The sequence below is a fragment of the Panthera leo genome, chromosome B4, assembly GCF_018350215.1.
Source record: "Panthera leo isolate Ple1 chromosome B4, P.leo_Ple1_pat1.1, whole genome shotgun sequence".
Classification (NCBI taxonomy): domain Eukaryota; kingdom Metazoa; phylum Chordata; class Mammalia; order Carnivora; family Felidae; genus Panthera; species Panthera leo.
The window spans coordinates 81,759,532-81,778,755 of NC_056685.1; the positions used below are offsets into that span (position 1 = coordinate 81,759,532).

The 19,224-nt window shown below is 39.5% G+C and overlaps 1 protein-coding gene across 1 annotated transcript; it reads left to right on the forward strand.

Annotated features, from left to right (window-relative positions):
• Positions 1-7,756: 7,756 nt before the first annotated feature.
• On the forward strand, positions 7,757-18,716 carry LOC122225411 (olfactory receptor 6C4-like). The gene is made up of 2 exons (XM_042948319.1): positions 7,757-8,681; positions 18,561-18,716. The coding sequence occupies exons 1-2, from the start codon at positions 7,764-7,766 to the stop codon at positions 18,714-18,716; spliced, it is 1,074 nt and encodes a 357-aa protein (XP_042804253.1). The 5' UTR covers positions 7,757-7,763.
• The last annotated feature ends 508 nt before the right edge of the window (positions 18,717-19,224 follow it).

Consider the following 19,224-nt stretch of genomic DNA (forward strand, 5'->3'; position numbering starts at 1 on the left):
ACCAGTTCCTGCCAGAGAACTTGCTCGCTCCGCGCAAACACCCAACTCTGTGCTTCTGCGGAGCCAAACCTCAGGCAGCGGATCTGACTCCCTCCCGCTGCCACAGGGCTCCTCCTGAAGTGGATCACCTAAGGAGAAGCGAGCTAAGCCTGCCCCTCCAGCCCCCGTGCACCTTGCCTACCCACCCCAGCTAATACGCCAGATCCCCAGCAACACAAGCCTGGCAGTGTGCAAGTAGCCCAGACGGGACACGCCACCCCACAGTGAATCCCGCCCCTAGGAGAGGGGAAGAGAAGGCACACACCAGTCTGACTGTGGCCCCAGCAGTGGGCTGGGGGCAGACGTCGGGTCGGACTGCGGCCCCGCCCACTAACTCCAGTTATACACCACAGCACAGGGGAAGTGCACTGCAGGTCCTCACCACGCCAGGGACTCTCCAAAATGACCAAACGGAAGAATTCCCCTCAGAAGAATCTCCAGGAAATAACAACAGCTAACGAACTGATCAAAAAAGATTTAAATAATATAACAGAAAGTGAATTTAGAATAATAGTCATAAAATTAATCGCAGGGCTTGAAAACAGTATACAGGACAGCAGAGAATCTCTTGCCACAAAGATCGAGGGACTAAGGAACAGTCACGAGGAGTTGAAAAACGCTTTAAAGAATTGCAAAACAAAATGGAATCCACGATGGCTCGGCTTGAAGAGGCAGAGGAGAGAATAGGTGAACTAGAAGATAAAGTTATGGAGAAAGAGGAAGCTGAGAAAAAGAGAGATAAAAAAATCCAGGAGTATGAGGGGAAAATTAGAGAACTAAGTGATACACTAAAAAAAAATAATATACGCATAATTGGTATCCCAGAGGAGGAAGAGAGAGGGAAGGGTGCTGAAGGGGTACTTGAACAAATTATAGCTGAGAACTTCCCTGAACTGCGGAAGGAAAAAGGCATTGAAATCCAAGAGGCACAGAGAACTCCCTTCAGACGTAACTTGAATCGATCTTCTGCACGACATATCATAGTGAAACTGGCAAAATACAAGGATAAAGAGAAAATTCTGAAAGCAGCAAGGGATAAACGTGCCCTCACATATAAAGGGAGACCTATAAGACTCGTGACTGATCTCTCCTTTGAAACTTGGCAGGCCAGAAAGGCTTGGCACGATATCTACAGTGTGCTAAGCAGAAAAAATATGCAGCCGAGAATCCTTTATCCAGCAAGTCTGTCATTTAGAATAGAAGGAGAGATAAAGGTCTTCCCAAACAAACAAAAACTGAAGGAATTTGTCACCACGAAACCAGCCCTACAAGAGATCCTAAGGGGGATCCTGTGAGACAAAGTACCAGAGACATCACTACAAGCATAAAACATACAGACATCACAATGACTCTAAACCCATATCTTTCTATAATAACACTGAATGTAAATGGATTAAATGCACCAACTAAAAGACATAGGGTATCAGAATGGATAAAAAAACAAGACCCATCTATTTGCTGTCTACAAGAGACTCATTTTAGATCTGAGGACATCTTTAGATTGAGAGTGAGGGGATGGAGAACTATCTATCATGCTCCTGGAAGCCAAAAGAAAGCTGGAGTAGCCATACTTATATCAGACAAACTAGACTTTAAATTAAAGGCTGTAACAAGAGATGAAGCAGGGCATTATATAATAATCACAGGGTCTATCCACCAGGAAGAGCTAACTATTATAAATGTCTATGCGCCAAATACCCGAGCCCCCAGATATATAAAACAATTACTCATAAACATAAGCAACCTTATTGATAAGAATGTGGTCATTGCAGGGGCCTTTAACACCCCACTTACAGAAATGGATAGATCATCTAGACACACAGTCAATAAAGAAACAAGGGCCCTGAATGATACATTGGATCAGATGGACTTGACAGATATATTTAGAACTCTGCATCCCAAAGCAACAGAATATACTTTCTTCTCGAGTGCACATGGAACATTCTCCAAGATAGATCATATACTGGGTCACAAAACAGCCCTTCATAAGTTTACAAGAATTGAAATTATACCATGCATACTTTCAGACCACAATGCTATGAAGCTTGAAATCAACCACAGGAAAAAGTCTGGAAAACCTCCAAAAGCATGGAGGTTAAAGAACACCCTACTAACAAATGAGTGGGTCAACCAGGCAATTAGAGAAGAAATTAAAACATATATGGAAACAAACGAAAATGAAAATACAACAATCCAAACGCTTTGGGATGCAGCGAAGGCAGTCCTGAGAGGAAAATACATTGCAATCCAGGCCTATCTCAAGAAACAAGAAAAATCCCAAATACAAAATCTAACAGCACACCTAAAGGAAATAGAAGCAGAACAGCAAAGGCAGCCTAAACCCAGCAGAAGAAGAGAAATCATAAAGATCAGAGCAGAAATAAACAATATAGAATCTAAAAAAACTGTAGAGCAGATCAACGAAACCAAGAGTTGGTTTTTTGAAAAAATAAACAAAATTGACAAACCTCTAGCCAGGCTTCTCAAAAAGAAAAGGGAGATGACCCAAATAGATAAAATCATGAATGAAAATGGAATGATTACAACCAATCCCTCAGAGATACAAACAATTATCAGGGAATACTATGAAAAATTATATGCCAGCAAATTGGACAACCTGGAAGAAATGGACAAATTTCTAAACACCCACACTCTTCCAAAACTCAATCAGGAGGAAATAGAAAGCTTGAACAGACCCATAACCAGCGAAGAAATTGAATCGGTTATCAAAAATCTCCCAACAAATAAGAGTCCAGGACCAGATGGCTTCCCAGGGGAGTTCTACCAGACATTTAAAGCAGAGATAATACCTATCCTTCTCAAGCTATTCCAAGAAATAGAAAGGGAAGGAAAACTTCCAGACTCATTCTATGAAGCCAGTATTACTTTGATTCCTAAACCAGACAGAGACCCAGTAAAAAAAGAGAACTACAGGCCAATATCCCTGATGAATATGGATGCAAAAATTCTTAATAAGATACTAGCAAATCGAATTCAACAGCATATAAAAAGAATTATTCACCATGATCAAGTGGGATTCATTCCTGGGATGCAGGGCTGGTTCAACATTCGCAAATCGATCAACGTGATACATCACATTAACAAAAAAAAAGAGAAGAACCATATGATCCTGTCAATCGATGCAGAAAAGGCCTTTGACAAAATCCAGCACCCTTTCTTAATAAAAACCCTTGAGAAAGTCGGGATAGAAGGAACATACTTAAAGATCATAAAGGCCATTTATGAAAAGCCCACAGCTAACATCATCCTCAACGGGGAAAAACTGAGAGCTTTTTCCCTGAGATCAGGAACACGACAGGGATGCCCACTGTCACCGCTGCTGTTTAATATAGTGCTGGAAGTTCTAGCATCAGCAATCAGACAACAAAAGGAAATCAAAGGCATCAAAATTGGCAAAGATGAAGTCAAGCTTTCGCTTTTTGCAGATGACATGATATTATACATGGAAAATCCGATAGACTCCACCAAAAGTCTGCTAGAACTGATACATGAATTCAGCAAAGTTGCAGGATACAAAATCAATGTGCAGAAATCAGTTGCATTCTTATACACTAACAATGAAGCAACAGAAAGACAAATGAAGAAACTGATCCCATTCACAATTGCACCAAGAAGCATAAAATACCTAGGAATAAATCTAACCAAAGATGTAAAAGATCTGTATGCTGAAAACTATAGACAGCTTATGCAGGTAATTGAAGAAGATATAAAGAAATGGAAAGACATTCCCTGCTCATGGATTGGAAGAATAAATATTGTCAAAATGTCAATACTACCCAAAGCTATCTACACATTCAATGCAATCCCAATCAAAATTGCACCAGCATTCTTCTCGAAACTAGAACAAGCAATCCTAAAATTCATATGGAACCACAAAAGGCCCCGAATAGCCAAAGTAATTTTGAAGAAGAAGACCAAAGCAGGAGGCATCACAATCCCAGACTTTAGCCTCTACTACAAAGCTGTCATCATCAAGACAGCATGGTATTGGCATAAAAACAGACACATAGACCAATGGAATAGAATAGAAACCCCAGAACTAGACCCACAAACGTATGGCCAACTCATCTTTGACAAAGCAGGAAAGAACATCCAATGGAAAAAAGACAGTCTCTTTAACAAATGGTGCTGGGAGAACTGGACAGCAACATGCAGAAGGTTGAAACTAGACCACTTTCTCACACCATTCACAAAAATAAACTCAAAATGGATAAAGGACCTGAATGTGAGACAGGAAACCATCAAAACCTTAGAGGAGAAAGCAGGAAAAGACCTCTCTGACCTCAGCCGTAGCAATCTCTTACTCGGCACATCCCCAAAGGCAAGGGAATTAAAAGCAAAAGTGAATTACTGGGACCTTATGAAGATAAAAAGCTTCTGCACAGCAAAGGAAACAACCAACAAAACTAAAAGGCAACCCACGGAATGGGAAAAGATATTTGCAAATGACACATCGGACAAAGGGCTAGTATCCAAAATCTATAAAGAGCTCATCAAACTCCACACCCGAAAAACAAATAACCCAGTGAAGAAATGGGCAGAAAACATGAATAGACACTTCTCTAAAGAAGACATCCGGATGGCCAACAGGCACATGAAAAGATGTTCAACGTCGCTCCTTATCAGGGAAATACAAATCAAAACCACACTCAGATACCACCTCACGCCAGTCAGAGTGGCCAAAATGAAGAAATCAGGAGACTATAGATGCTGGAGAGGATGTGGAGAAACAGGAACCCTCTTGCACTGTTGGTGGGAATGCAAATTGGTGCAGCCGCTCTGGAAAGCAGTGTGGAGGTTCCTCAGAAAATTAAAAATAGACCTACCCTATGACCCAGCAATAGCACTGCTAGGAATTTACCCAAGGGATACAGGAGTACTGATGCATAGGGGCACCTGTACCCCAATGTTTATAGCGGCACTCTCAACAATAGCCAAATTATGGAAAGAGCCTAAATGTCCATCAACTGATGAATGGATAAAGAAATTGTGGTTTATATACACAATGGAATACTACGTGGCAATGAGAAAAAATGAAATATGGCCTTTTGTAGCAACATGGATGGAACTGGAGAGTGTGATGCTAAGTGAAATAAGCCATACAGAGAAAGACAGATACCATATGGTTTCACTCTTATGTGGATCCTGAGAAACATAACAGAAACCCATGGGGGAGGGGAAGGAAAAAAAAAAAAAAAAAAGAGGTTAGAGTGGGAGAGAGCCAAAGCATTAGAGACTGTTAAAAACTGAGAACAAACTGAGGGTTGATGGGGGGTGGGAGGGAGGGCAGGGTGGGTGATGGGTATTGAGGAGGGCACCTTTTGGGATGAGCACTGGGTGTTGTATGGAAACCAATTTGACAGTAAATTTCATATATTAAAAAATAAAAAAAAATAAAAAAAAATAAAAAAAAATAAATAAGAGGAATGGACGTTGCTACAAATCTGCCCAGCTCAAGTAAACCACTCAAAAAACTGACATTGTTGCATTTTTTTAACTATTGTTATCATCATTATTGTCTCAGTTCCCACAAGGCTTTTATCCTGTAACTGACACTCTTGTGGCAACTTCCTCATGAGTCTGTTGGGAATATTATCCCCAGTTACCTGTCAAATGTTAATCCCCAACATTATTTCTTCTAAGGACTAACTAAAATTTTCTAGACCTGGGTCCCCAGGGCATAATTTATCCCTTAATGTCTCTGCTGAGTAAAGTAGATAAAGTGTGTATCACTCAAACTGGTAGAAAATCACAAAGAAATCCACAACAAGTCTTTAGACAAAATGGAGAAAATGAGACTTCAAAGAATAAAGATTTCCATTAGCTTATATAAGGCAGCATTTTCAAGAATTATGGATCCAATTCTAATTTGAATCAACTGTAGAAAGAGCAGTAGCAAGTGAGAGCTAGAAACTATTTCTTTTCACACCAGTGCTCAAGAAGCTTGTATACTTTGCAAGAAAACACAGCATGGATCAGCATTAGAAAAGAAAGTATGTTACATTTTATTCTACTTTTTCATCCACATCTGACATCTCAATTTTGATTCATAGCATCGAGAGGTAAAATCCCTCATCATCTTTCCTGAGTATCAAAAGTGAGTACATCCACAGTCATCAATGTTACCCGGCTGTGGTGATGGATTAGAAAATCTGATTATGATTTCTACTTTTGTTTTCTAACATTAAAAATCTTGTTTTTTAGGGGTGCCTGGGTGGCATGGAGCCTACTTTTAAAAAAATCTTGTTTTTTAAAAAATGTTAATGACCAAAATGGGTATAACGTAAAAGGGAAAATCTTCCACCCTTTGTGCAGTAGCATTCCAGAAATAACTATCATTGACCATTTGGTATTCTTCCAGATTATTTCCATGCACTTAGAAATATACATATAAATTTCCAGTTCCCTACACTGATAAAAATCATACTATATGTAATGAATACCAACCTGTTTATTTCACTAGGAATATATTGTAATCATATCCAAGCCAGTACAAATCAAATTTCCCATTTTATTCCAAATAGGAATAATTATAATTTACTTAGCCATTCACCCGTTGGTGGAATTATTATTATTTATAGCTTTTCACTACTACAATGATAAAATGAACACCTTTGAACAATTAAATATGTACACTTGTGCTGGCATTTATGTGAAATATGAATGTAAGTTTTTTAATGACAATATAGAGAAATTCTTCAAAAACCAAAGGCTGGTGAACAAAAGCCTGAGCCTCCCAGTCAGAACATGACATTTTCTGGACCTTATAGTCCAATGATAACAATGGTCCAGGTTCATGGATGGGCTCCACTGTGAATCTGTTCCAGATAAGCACCCAGTTCAGAAGAGACCTTGATATTCTGTAGTTTCTGGGAATCAGGAAGATCAAAACAAAAGGGAAATGCCCAAAAGGATCCTTGCATCTAGCAAGTTATTTCCTCGGAGGAATCCTCATTAATCTGTAAGGAACCAGGCTGACTTTTCCCTAGTTTTCTATACCAGAGTTGCATCTATGTCTTAGAGAGTGAAAGAGCATAAGAAGGGATCCAGATGCAGATAAACATTCCTCCCTGAATATTTAAAGGAGTTAAAGCAAGTTTTATTGGAATTATTAGCTGTTATCTCTCTCCTGTCAGTTAAAACTAGGAGAAAGGGATTCATACAGAAAAGAACTCAAAATTCCAAAGCTTTCTCAAGCCCTGCTGCCAGGCACAAAAGCCAGGACATGTAAAAAGAGCTATTCACTCCTGCACTGGAGGGTTGGGGATTGTTATCAGGCAGAGCAAAAGGATAGCAAAAGGATAGGACAGGTGCCAAATATGTGGGAGAGGACAGCAAAGAAGCAAACAGCTAAAGCATTAAGGCTGTTCTATAATAGGAAAGGAGTTGCATAGATATGAAAGGAAAAGTAAGATTAAGAGAATAAAAATTAAAATGCAAGGCATGCATTAAGAAGTCCAGGTGGCCATGTGTTGTTCTAAGGAAAGGGTCTTAGAAATAAAGCCTCCTATATGGGAACTTTAGCAAATTTTGTGAAGGGCTAGATTGAAACAAACATTCTCTTTCTGTCAGGTGGACAAAAGAATTTCCCATGAACAAATTCCATAGTAAATCCACATTCTCACTCAATATTTCTGAGATTTCCTGTCTTTCTCATCACTCATTTATCTCCTTCTCAGCTTCTCAGGCAGCAAAGGTTAGCAATGAAAAACGAAACCTTTCTGACAGAATTCATTCTGCTGGGACTATCAGACACCCTGGAGATCCAACTTGTAATCTTTATATTTCTCTTCCTCACCTACATATTCAGCATCATTGGAAACCTGACAATCATCACCCTTACTCTACTGGATTCCCACCTCCAGACTCCCATGTATTTCTTCCTCCGGAATTTCTCCTTCTTAGAAATTTCCTTTACAACCACTTTTACTCCCAGGCTGCTCTTCAGCATCACAACTGGAAACAAGAGCATCAGCTTTGCTGGCTGCTTCACTCAGTATTTCTTTGCCATCTTCTTCGGAGCCACAGAGTTTTACCTTCTGGCTGCCATGTCCTTTGACCGCTATGTGGCCATATGCAAACCCCTGCATTACATGACCATTATGAGCAGCAGAGTCTGCATCCAGCTGGTCCTCTGCTCTTGGTTGGCTGGATTCCTAATCATCATATCCCCAATCATCCTGACCAGTCAGCTGGATTTCTGTGCCTCCAACATGCTGAATCATTATTACTGTGACTATGGACCCCTCCTAGAAATATCTTGCTCAGACACAAGATTTCTGGAGCTGGTTGACTTTATCTTAGCAGTTGTGACCTTGGTGGTCACTCTGGTGCTGGTGATTCTCTCCTACACAAACATCATCTGGACCATTCTCAAGATCCCCTCAGCTCAGCAAAGGAAAAAGGCTTTTTCCACGTGTTCTTCCCACATGATTGTCATCTCCCTCTCTTATGGCAGCTGCATCTTCATGTACATAAAACCCTCAGCTAAAGAAGGGGTTGCCTTCAATAAGGGGATAGCTGTTCTCAATACTTCGGTTGCTCCTTTATTGAACCCATTCATTTACACCTTAAGGAACAAACAAGTAAAACAAGCCTTCAAGGATGTGACCAGAAAAATAGTGCATCTTTATTCATTTTAATGGCCTCAAAATCAATAGAAATTTTGAATGAAATTCTTGAAGGTACTCTAACTGATAACTTGAGCTTCTGATATCTCTTTTTTAATGTTTTTATTTATTTTTGAGAGAGAAAGAGTGCAAATGGGGGAGGGGCAAAGAAAGAGGATGGACAGAGGATCCAAGGCAGTCTCTGTGCTGACAGCAGAGAGCCCGATGCATGGCTCAAACTCATGAACTGTGAGATCATGACCTGAACCAAAGTCAGATGCTTAACTGACTGAGCCACCCAGGCGCCCCTGATATCTCCTTTAAAGTAATTTCTCATATGAATCAATTGTGAGCATGCATCAAAATTTTGTTTTAAATTTGCAAGCAAGAGAAAGATATTCAAAGATCCTTTTTCTGGTACATATAAGGGGGAAATTAAGGGGAAATATTAGGGGGAAATAAGAGGGGAAATTAGGAAAATAATATTTTTGGACTACATATAAAAAAGAACAATCTGATTAAAAATTATTTTGCTTATCATAAATCGGGTGATCAGCTGAATGTTTAAGTCTGTTTTCCCATGAAAAGCTATTAGTCTTACCAATCACTATCAAAAAGTTGTAAGCCCATTTTTTCAGAAATTCCTCCATACTTTCCAGAAAATATTATTCATGATGTCACACACACACAAATTATACTTCAGATCATCTTTCTCAGGTTTTCAACTATTTGCTTTCTGAAGTTTCTCCCTCTGGCAGCTCTTAAAGGTTGCCTCTTTCTGGCATCTCCTATAGAAAATATTTCCTACTGTAAAGGACAGGATGGAATTTCACGATCAAGGACATTTCTGACTCATTTGAGAGCTGAAATCAGAATGATTTGGATTCCATTTAAAGGAAAAATCGACGAAGAGATTATCTTAGGCCATGTTGACAATGATTAAAATCTATAGAAGCTGGAGTGTGGCAAAGTGTGCCTGACTTTTAAAGAACACAGTAAATCCTCGGTTTTTGAGCATAATTCATTCTAGAAACATGCTTGCAATCCAAAGTACTTGTATATCAAGGTGAATTTCCCCATAAGAAATAAGGGAAACTCAGATGATTCGTTCTATAACCCAAAAATATTCATAAAAACTATTACAATACTGTAATGTAATACAATACAAAATAATCAAGAAAATACAAAATATAAAGAAAAATAAACAAATTAACCTGAATTTGCCTTTGAAAACCCTCATGGCTGGTATGAGGGAGACAAGAGAAAGGAGGGCTATTGTGTAGGACAACTTTCACTATCACTAACAGAATCACTGATACCTATTGGCTTAATGGAATCTTTTACTTTTCATGCAGCTTTAGAAGCTATCCAATGACACTTGCTTCGCCTCCTTTTGAAGATTTCGTTGAAAAGTGATATTGCATTGTCGTTAAACAGATTCATCACTCACACTGCTACAGTCTTATTCGGGTGGTGCTTTTCTACAAAATTTTTCACTGTTTCCCACATTTTACACATCTTTCTAATCTCATTTGAAGTGAGGGATTCCCCCAACTTTTTCTCCTCCTCTGCAGACAAGATCTCCTCCATAACCTCTTGCTGTTGCTCACGATGCAACAGTTGGAAGCAAAAGTCAGATGCCAGTTGTGGGCACCTTCCAAAGTTCTATAAAATCACTGATTTCTGCCCAACACTGTGGCCTGAGACTGAGCATCCAAGCATGGGAGATGATCACCCACCATCCCACAGTGAGAGAGAGAGAAGAACCATTGGCTCAGTTGTGATCATGTGACATTCTGCATCACATACTACTCATATTGCAAGACGTTGCTCATTTATCAAGTTAAAATTTATTAGAAATGTTTGTCCATCTTGTGTAACACACACAGAACAAGTTCCTTGCAATCCAAGGTTTTACTGTACATTTGTAGATGAGACTGAGGAAGTTGGAAGAGTTACAGATGCTACTTAGGGAGGCTTTAGGATACTATGGTCTATTAACTATCTCCACAACTTCCTGCAGTTCAAGTCCCTTGGCTGCCCCTCTGACTTTGCCAATCCTTCTGGTAAATGCTTCTGGCAGTCAAGTAGAGCCACATGGCCTCTACTCCTAAGGGCCCATTATCACCATGAAAATTAACAAGCCCAACTCTGTGACCATCTGTCCTACTATCATCCCCAGTGAATGAGTGTCATTATTGAACTTTTAGTGATGCTGATGTCCCTCTCAGCAGCATATTCCTTATGTCCTCAGTGAATGTATCCTATTGACCCTCCTGTAGAACAAATCTTCTAGTGAATCTAATGCTCTTACATCATTCCATTATGCTTACCTCCTTCAGCCTTTTTGTTCCTTCCATTACCATCCTTCAGGGAAAGTCAGGTATTTCCACATCACTCAGTGTTGTTGGAAATCACTTTTTCAGGTTCTAAAAGCCACCCCAGCAGTGAAATGGGGTTGTTGCTAAGATGCAAAATCCCACATCTTGAGGATGTCAATAAATTCTTCCTCAGCCACTATTATATTCTGGGACCCTGACCAAAATCCAATCCCAGAGACACTTTTCTGACTTCTGCCAGTACAAGCTAGCCAACTCTTTCAATTTTTCTAGTGTATATGTTCTTCCCTCCTTCGCCAAGCCCAGTATGTCCTCAGATGGATAATACTAGTTACCAGCCTGGCATCCAGGAGAAGAACTGAGGAAGAAGCATCTGGTGCCTTATAAGAGAGAGGCCTCAGAAGCATCTTTCAGCTAACTCTTGGTAGGGAAGAGTGGGCCACCTCTACAAATCCAAATTGTTAATAGCAAGCAACAAAGTCAAAATCCTCACAAGCATTCATCCATATGTGCCTTTTCCATGTTTCCAGTACCCATGTTTTCCCCATTAGGGTCTTGAGTTTCATAACTGATCTGCCTTGGATGAGCATTGAAATGTCTCTGGAGTTCTATACTTCTAACAAGTAGATCAACATGTCACTCAACTATGTCTGCCCTTCAACTACAGGAGATAAGGGCCTCTTTGTAATTTACAACATAAGTAGACCCTCTGGCTCTCATTCATAGCCACTAACTGCTTGTTAACATCCCTTAACTCTCATTATCCCTCATCAAGGCATCAATATAACTTGGCAGTAACCAATCAACTCTACCATCTTTGTAGGCATTTATTTCCCTGTATTTTTCAAATGCCTACATCATCACATCTGCCACTGCATTCCCCTTCTCTGAGACATTTTTCCAGATCAACATCAGTGAATTTAGCAACTGAGCCACCACACTATACACAAGATATTACAAGCCCATAATGGAAGGATTTTGAAGATTATGGTGCACTGAAATTATTGATAGCAACAACAAAAACTAAATTCAGTTCAACTCCTGACTAGGATGAATAAACCTATCATTATCTTTACAGAATAAAATACACACCCATTTCTCCACTTCTGTATATAAATACTATTTATCTCAGTCTCTACTATTTGTATACATGTAATGTCCAACATACAATCAAAGATTACAATACAAGGGCACCTGAATGGCTCAGTCAGTTATGCGTCCAACTCTTGATTTTGGCTCAGATCATGATTTTGTGGTTCATTCGAGCCCCATGACATACTCTGCACTGACAGAACAGTACCTGCTTGGGATTCTGCCTCCCTCTCTCTCTGTCCCTACCCCCCCCCCAAAAATAAATAAGTAAACATTTTTTAAATTATAATGCACACAAAAAATCAAGAAGAAGCAACTCATTATCAAAACACAATTTTGAACCTAACTCTGAGATGACACATATGTTGGAATTATTATTCAAGGACTATAAAATAATTACAATTGCTCTGTTAAAAGATTTAATGAGCAAAGTGGACAACACGCATGAACAGTTGGGAAACTTTAACAGAAAGAGAGAAAGTTTGTGTGTGTGTGTGTGTGTGTGTGTGTGTGTGTGTGTGTGTGTTTAGCATAATGGAACGCTAGCACTAACATCTACATGAACAAAAATAAAAAACTCTGTAATGGGTTCATAAGCCTACTGGACACAGTTTAGGAAAGAATCAGTGAAAGTGAATACAAGTCAACAGAAATTATCCAAATTAAGTACAAAGAGAAAAAAGTATGGGAAAAAAAGTAGACCATTTCAGAGCAATTGGACAATATAAAACACTCAAAAATATGTGCAATAGAACTCCCAAAAGAAAAGAGAAAATTGGGCAGAAAGAAATATCTGAAGTGATGTCAGGTAATTTTCCAATCGTAATGAAAGAAAACAAAACACAGACCCAAGAAAACCAGAGAACCCATTGCAGAATATCAGGATGAATGATACACACAAACATCTCTCCCCCCTCCCCCCCCAAACACACACACACACACACACACACACACACACACACACACTTAGATATATCATATAAAACTTACAAAAACCAAAATAAGAATATTTGATGAAATCATTCCAAGAAAAAACAAACTACTCATTAAAAAAAACAAGCATGAGAATTTCAGTAGATTTCTCAAAAGAAATTATTCCACCCAGAAGACAATGGTATGGCAGCTTTAAAATACTGGGAAGAATTCTATTGACCTAGAATTCTATGCCCAGTGAAAATATCTTTCAAAAATTAAGGCAAAATAAGGAATCTTCAAAGAAAAAAAAAGGCAAATCAAAACTACAATGAGATATCATCTTTCACTTGTCAGAATGGCTAAAATCAAAAACACAAGAAACAACAAGTCTTGGCAAGGATATGGAGAAAAGGGAACACTCATGCACCATTAGTGGAAATACCACAGTGGTGTGGCTGCTGTGGAAAACAGCATGGAGATTCCTCAAAAAGTTAAAAATAGAACTACCTTATGATCCAACAATTGCACTCCTGGGTATTTACCCAAAGAATACAAGAACACTGAATAAAAGGAATAAATATAGGGATGTCTGGGGGGCTCAGTCAGTTAAATGTCTGACTCTTGGTTTTGGCTCAGGTCATGATCTTGCAGTTCATGGGTTCAAGCCCCCCATTGTGCTCTGTGCTGAGATAACAGCATTTACTCTCTCTTCCTCTCTCTCTGTCCCTTCCCTGCTTGTGTCCTCTCTTTCTTGCTCTCTCTCTCAAAAATAAATAAATGAACTTTAAAAAAAGGAATACATGCACCCCTATGTTTATAGCACCATTATTTACAATAGCCAAGATATGGAAACAGCCCAAGTATCCATCAATTGATGAATGGATAAAGAAGATGTGTGATACACACACACACACACACACACACACACACACACACACGAGAACATTTATTCAGCCATTAAAAAGAATGAAATCTTGCCATTTGCAATGACATAGCTGGAGCTAAGCAAAATAAGTCAGTCAGAGAAAGACAAATACCAATGATTTCACCCATATGTGGAATTTAAGAAACAAAACAAACAAGCAAAGGGGGAAGGAAGGAAGAAAGAAAGAAAGAAAGAAAAAGAAAGAAAGAAAGAAAGAAAGAAAGAAAGAAAGAAAGAAAGAAAGAAAAATCAAGACACAGACTCTTAACCATAGAGAACAGACCAATGGCTACCAGAGGAGGTGGGTGGAGGGATGGGTTAAATAGGTGATGGGGATTAAGAAATGCACTTGTGACGGGGCGCCTGGGTGGCTCAGTCGGTTAAGCGGCCGACTTCAGCTCAGGTCATGATCTCGCGGTCCGTGAGTTTGAGCCCCGTGTTGGGCTCTGTGCTGACAGCTCAGAGCCTGGAGCCTGTTTCAGATTCTGTGTCTCCCTCTCTCTGACCCTCCCCTGTTCATGCTCTGTCTCTCCCTGTCTCAAAAATAAATAAAATGTTAAAAAAATTGAAAAAAAGAAAAGAAATGTACTTGTGATGAGCACAGAGTGATGTATGAAGGTGTTGAATTACTGTATTCTACACCACCTGAAACTAATATAACAGTTTATATTAACTAACTGGAATTAAAATAAAAAGCTTTTTTTAAAAAAAAAGTTGACAGAAAATGCCGTGGAGTCATTTCTAGACAGTGTATTTTAAGTCCTAGAGGGTGAATGGGGTAATAGATAAAATGTCAGCAATGTTCTGATCTCAAGGCTATTGAATGCAATAGCATTATGAGATACAGAGCTCAATGATCCCCCAAAAAACAGCTTATACACAACACTTGCTGTAACTCCCTGACATTCCTTGAAACCACACGCACTCCCTTCATGCCTTCATGTAGCCACCAGATATATGTCTGGCTAATGTCTAAAGATCCTTTGTGTTATGGTCTTTCATCCATTTTAATTTTATTTTTGTGTATGGCATAAGAAAGTGGTGTATGGTGTAAGAAAGTGGTCCAGTTTCATTCTTCTGCATGCTGCTGTCCAGTTTCCCCAACACCATTTGCTGAAGAGACTGTCTTTTTTCCATTGGATATTCTTTCCTGTTTTGTCAAAGATTAGTTGGCCACGGAGTTGTGAGTCAATTTTTGGATTTCTATTCTGTTCCATATATCTATGTGTCTGTTTTTGTGCCAGTACCATACCATCTTGATGATTTGTAAGATAGCCTGAAATTCAAAATCGTGATGCCTCCAGTTTTGTTTTCTTTTTCAAAGTTGCTCTGGCCATTCAGAGTCTTTTGTGGCTCCATACAAATTTTGGGGTTGTTTCTTCTAGTTCTGAGAAAATGCTGTTGGTATTTTGACAGATATTGCATTAAATGTGTAGATTGCTTTGGGCAGTATAGACATTTTAACAATGTTTGCTCTTCCAATCCATGAGCATGGGATGCTTCCACAGAGCACACATTTTTCGGAATACACATGGAACATTCTCCATAAGATCACATATTAGGTCACATATTAGGCTCAACAAATACAAAAAGAATGAAATCATACCATGCACCTTTTTTGACCACAACACTATGACACTAGAAGTCAACCACAAGAAAAAATCTGGAAAGACCACAAATACATGGAAGTTAAACAACATGCTACTGAACAATGAATGAATCAAAAAGGAAATAAAAAAATAAATGACAAGAATACATGGAAACAAATGAAAATGAAAACAAAACAGTCCAAAACCTTTGGGATGCAGCAAAAGTGGTCCTAAGAGGGAAGTATATACTAATACAGGTCTAACTCAGGAAGCAAGAAAAATATCAAATAAACCACCTAACCTTACTCCTAAAGGAGCTAGAAAAGAACAACAAGTGAAGCCTAAAGACAGAAGAAGCAAGGAAATAATAAAGATTAGAGCAGAAATAAATGATATAGAAACTAAAAAATATAATAGAACAAATCAAAAAGGGAACTAGTTCTTTGAAAAAATTAATAAAATTGATAACTTCTAGCGTGACTCATCAAAAAGAAAAGAGGAAGGACCCAAATATATAAAATCATAAATAAGAGAGGAGAAATCATAACCAACACCACAGAAATACAATTATAAGAGAATATCGTAGGGGCGCCTGGGTGGCTCAGTTGGTTGGCTGGCCGACTACAGCTCAGGTCATGATCTCACAGTCTGTGAGTTCGGGCCCCGCATCAGGTTCTGTCCTGAGAGCTTAGAGCCTGGAGCCTGCTTCCGATTCTGTGTCTCCCTCTCCCTCTGCCCCTTCCCTGCTTGCTGTCAGACACTCTCTCTCTCTCTCTCTCTCTCTCTCTCTCTCTCTCTCTCAAAAATAATAAACAATAAAAAAAAACTTTAAAAGAGAGAATATTGTAAAAAACTACATGCCAACAAATTGGACAACCTAGAAGAAATGGACAAGTTCCTAGAAACATATATACTACCAAAAGTGAAACAAAAAGAAATAGAAAACCTGAACAGACCAATAACCAGCAACAAAATTGAATCAGTAATCAAAAAACTCCAAACAAACAAAAGTCCAGCACCAAATGGCTACAAAGGCAAATGTACCAAAAATGTACCAAACGTTTAAAGAAAAATTAATACCTAATTCTTCTCAAACTATTCCAAAAAATACAAGAGGAAGGAAAAATTCCAAATCATTCTATGAAGCCAGCATTACCCTAATTCCAAAAACAGATAAAGACACTACGGGAAAAGGGAATTACAGGCCAAAATCTCTGACGAATCTATTTGCAAAATTCTAGCACACCAAATCCAACAATACATTACAAAAAATCACTCACCACAATCAAGGGAGATTTATTCCTGGGTTGCAAGTGTGGTTCAATACTCACAAATCAATCATCATGACACATGAGTTTGAGCCCCACTTTGGGTTAGCTTGAGTCCTGCTTTGGGCAAAAAACATGAGCCCTGCTTTGGGTAAGCCCCACTTGTCTGTCTCTCTGTTCTCTCTCTCTCTCTCTCTCTGCCCCTCACTCACTTACAACACCTTTCTCTCTCAAAAAAAAAAAAAAAATGTCTAAACTACCCAAAGCAATCTACCCATGTAATGCAATCCCTATCAAAATACCAACAGCATTTTTCTCAGAGCGAGAACAATCATTCCTAAAATTTGAATGGAACCACAAAAGACCCCAAAGAGCCAAAGCAACCTTGAAAAAGGAAAACAAATCCAGAGACTGGGAGGAGGGAGATTTGGGGAAGTGTTTATTAAAGGGTAATGGGGGCACCTGGGTGGCTCAGTCAGTTGAGAGTCCGACTTGGGCTCAGGTCATGATCTCACAGCTCATGAGTTCAAACCCCACATCAGGCTCTGTGCTGACAGCTCGGAGCATGGAGCCTGCTTTAGATTCTGTGTCTCCCTCTCTCTCTGCCCCTAACCCACTCGCATCCTGTCTCTGTCTCTCTCAAAAATAAATAAAGATTTAAAAAAATTTAAGGGTAAATGGTTTCATGTTGTAGGAAATGAATTAGTCCTAGAGATCTACTATACAGTATAGTACCAATAGTGAACAATATTTAAAAATTTGTTAAAAAAGTAGTTCTTATGTTAAATACTCTTATCACAAGCAAGAAAATAAAAACAGGGAGAGAAGGATACTTTTAGAGGTGACAGTTAGGCTTATTGCACTGTTCATGGTGACTTTTCATAGTATATACTTCAAACTCATCAAGATGAATACATTACATACATATAACATTTTTGTATGTCAATCATACCTCAACATAAATAAATAAGTATACATACATACATACATACATAATAAACTGCCACCTTAGAATCTATATTCAGTTAAGGTATCCTAAAAAACTAAAGATTATTATTTCTTGTTCCAGCAAAGATGAAGTAGAAGCATTCCTCACAGATATTACAACTAAAAATCCTGGCGAGAACACAAGCAAGCATAAGAAGGCTGTGAAAGAAGGAAGACTACCTAGGGACCTCAATAATTGAGGAACAACATGCCAGTGAGACTCCTGGGTTTTCTATCAACTCTCATATATCCCAGATAGAGAACTTAAGAAGCTTTCAATCCAGAACCATCAACAGGCACAAAAATATAAAAACTCCCCAAAAAGGCTATTTCTCCTAACCAAAGGACCAGGAGAAAGATGAGCTAACAATGGAGAACCTCTGGGGAATAGCTTCCCTACTCCAGTGAAACACCAACAGAAAAAATACACACCCCAACCTTTGCAGCTTCAGCAGAACCAGACAGGGAGTTGATTTTCGATTCCGCCTTCCCACCCTGCATAAGTGGTATTGCAATGATTTCCCACACATAGCAATGTTGGCTGGTCTCAGAAGATAGCTATCTTCCATCTCATAACTGGCTGTAGCAGGTGGTTCTCTAATTCCTCCATCAGATAGTATCAGCAGGGCCAAAAGTGGAGTAGATCATCCATCCCCTACACAATGAAAGCATCTCACTCTGCTTTCCCAGGCAGGATGCTGTCAGTGGGCTGAGTGGGAAGCTGATCTTTCATTCTCATCCAGTGGAAATAGGGAATGCTTCAACTCCCTCTGCAGAGTAGTATCAGCAGGTCCAGTGTTGAGCCAGCCTCCACTCCCACCTGGAGGTGGTGTCATTTGAAGCTACATTCTACTTTCTTCCACCCTTGCTGTCATTGGGGTCCAAGGGGAACTGAAACTCCACACCCACCTGAGAGCAACAAGACTGAATGAGGCAGTACTAAATAGGACTAGTCAACACTCTGGCCCTCTACAGTGTAAGTGAGGCCAGTGGGGAACTAAGCCTCCACTCCCATCTGGCATTAACAAGTCAGAATGATGTTGTGTGAGGCAGAGGTAGTGTGAGCTCTTCTTCTTCTTCCCTGTGTGAGCAGGGCCCAGTGGAGAGCTGACCCTCCACCTCTATCTAGCATCAATGATATGGAATGAAGTGGTGTGAGATGGGCTAGTTGGCCTCCCCACTCACCCACTTCCCCTGGCCAGCAAAGATTAGCATGGAACTAGGAAGCCCGACTCTGCAGCAACAAAGTGGTATGAGTCAGATCTCTGTTTGCCTCTCCCTGATGATAGCAGGGTCTAGTGATGGGGTTAACTGTACAGTTCCACTTAAAGGCAAAAAGACAGTGTGAATCAGCACCCTACTTTCAGTGTGAAGGTGTCATCAAGGCTGAGAAGGAAGCTGAACTTCCACTCCACCCTACCCATCTGCAATGAGGCAGCA

Excerpts from the sequence above, each read along its gene's own strand:
- LOC122225411 (XM_042948319.1), top strand. The coding sequence starts at position 7,764 with ATGAAAAACGAAACCTTTCTGACAGAATTCATTCTGCTGGGACTATCA. Across the intron at positions 8,682-18,560 it reads AGGATGTGACCAGAAAAATA|AGTAGTATCAGCAGGTCCAG; the intron begins GTGCATCTTTAT and ends CTCCCTCTGCAG.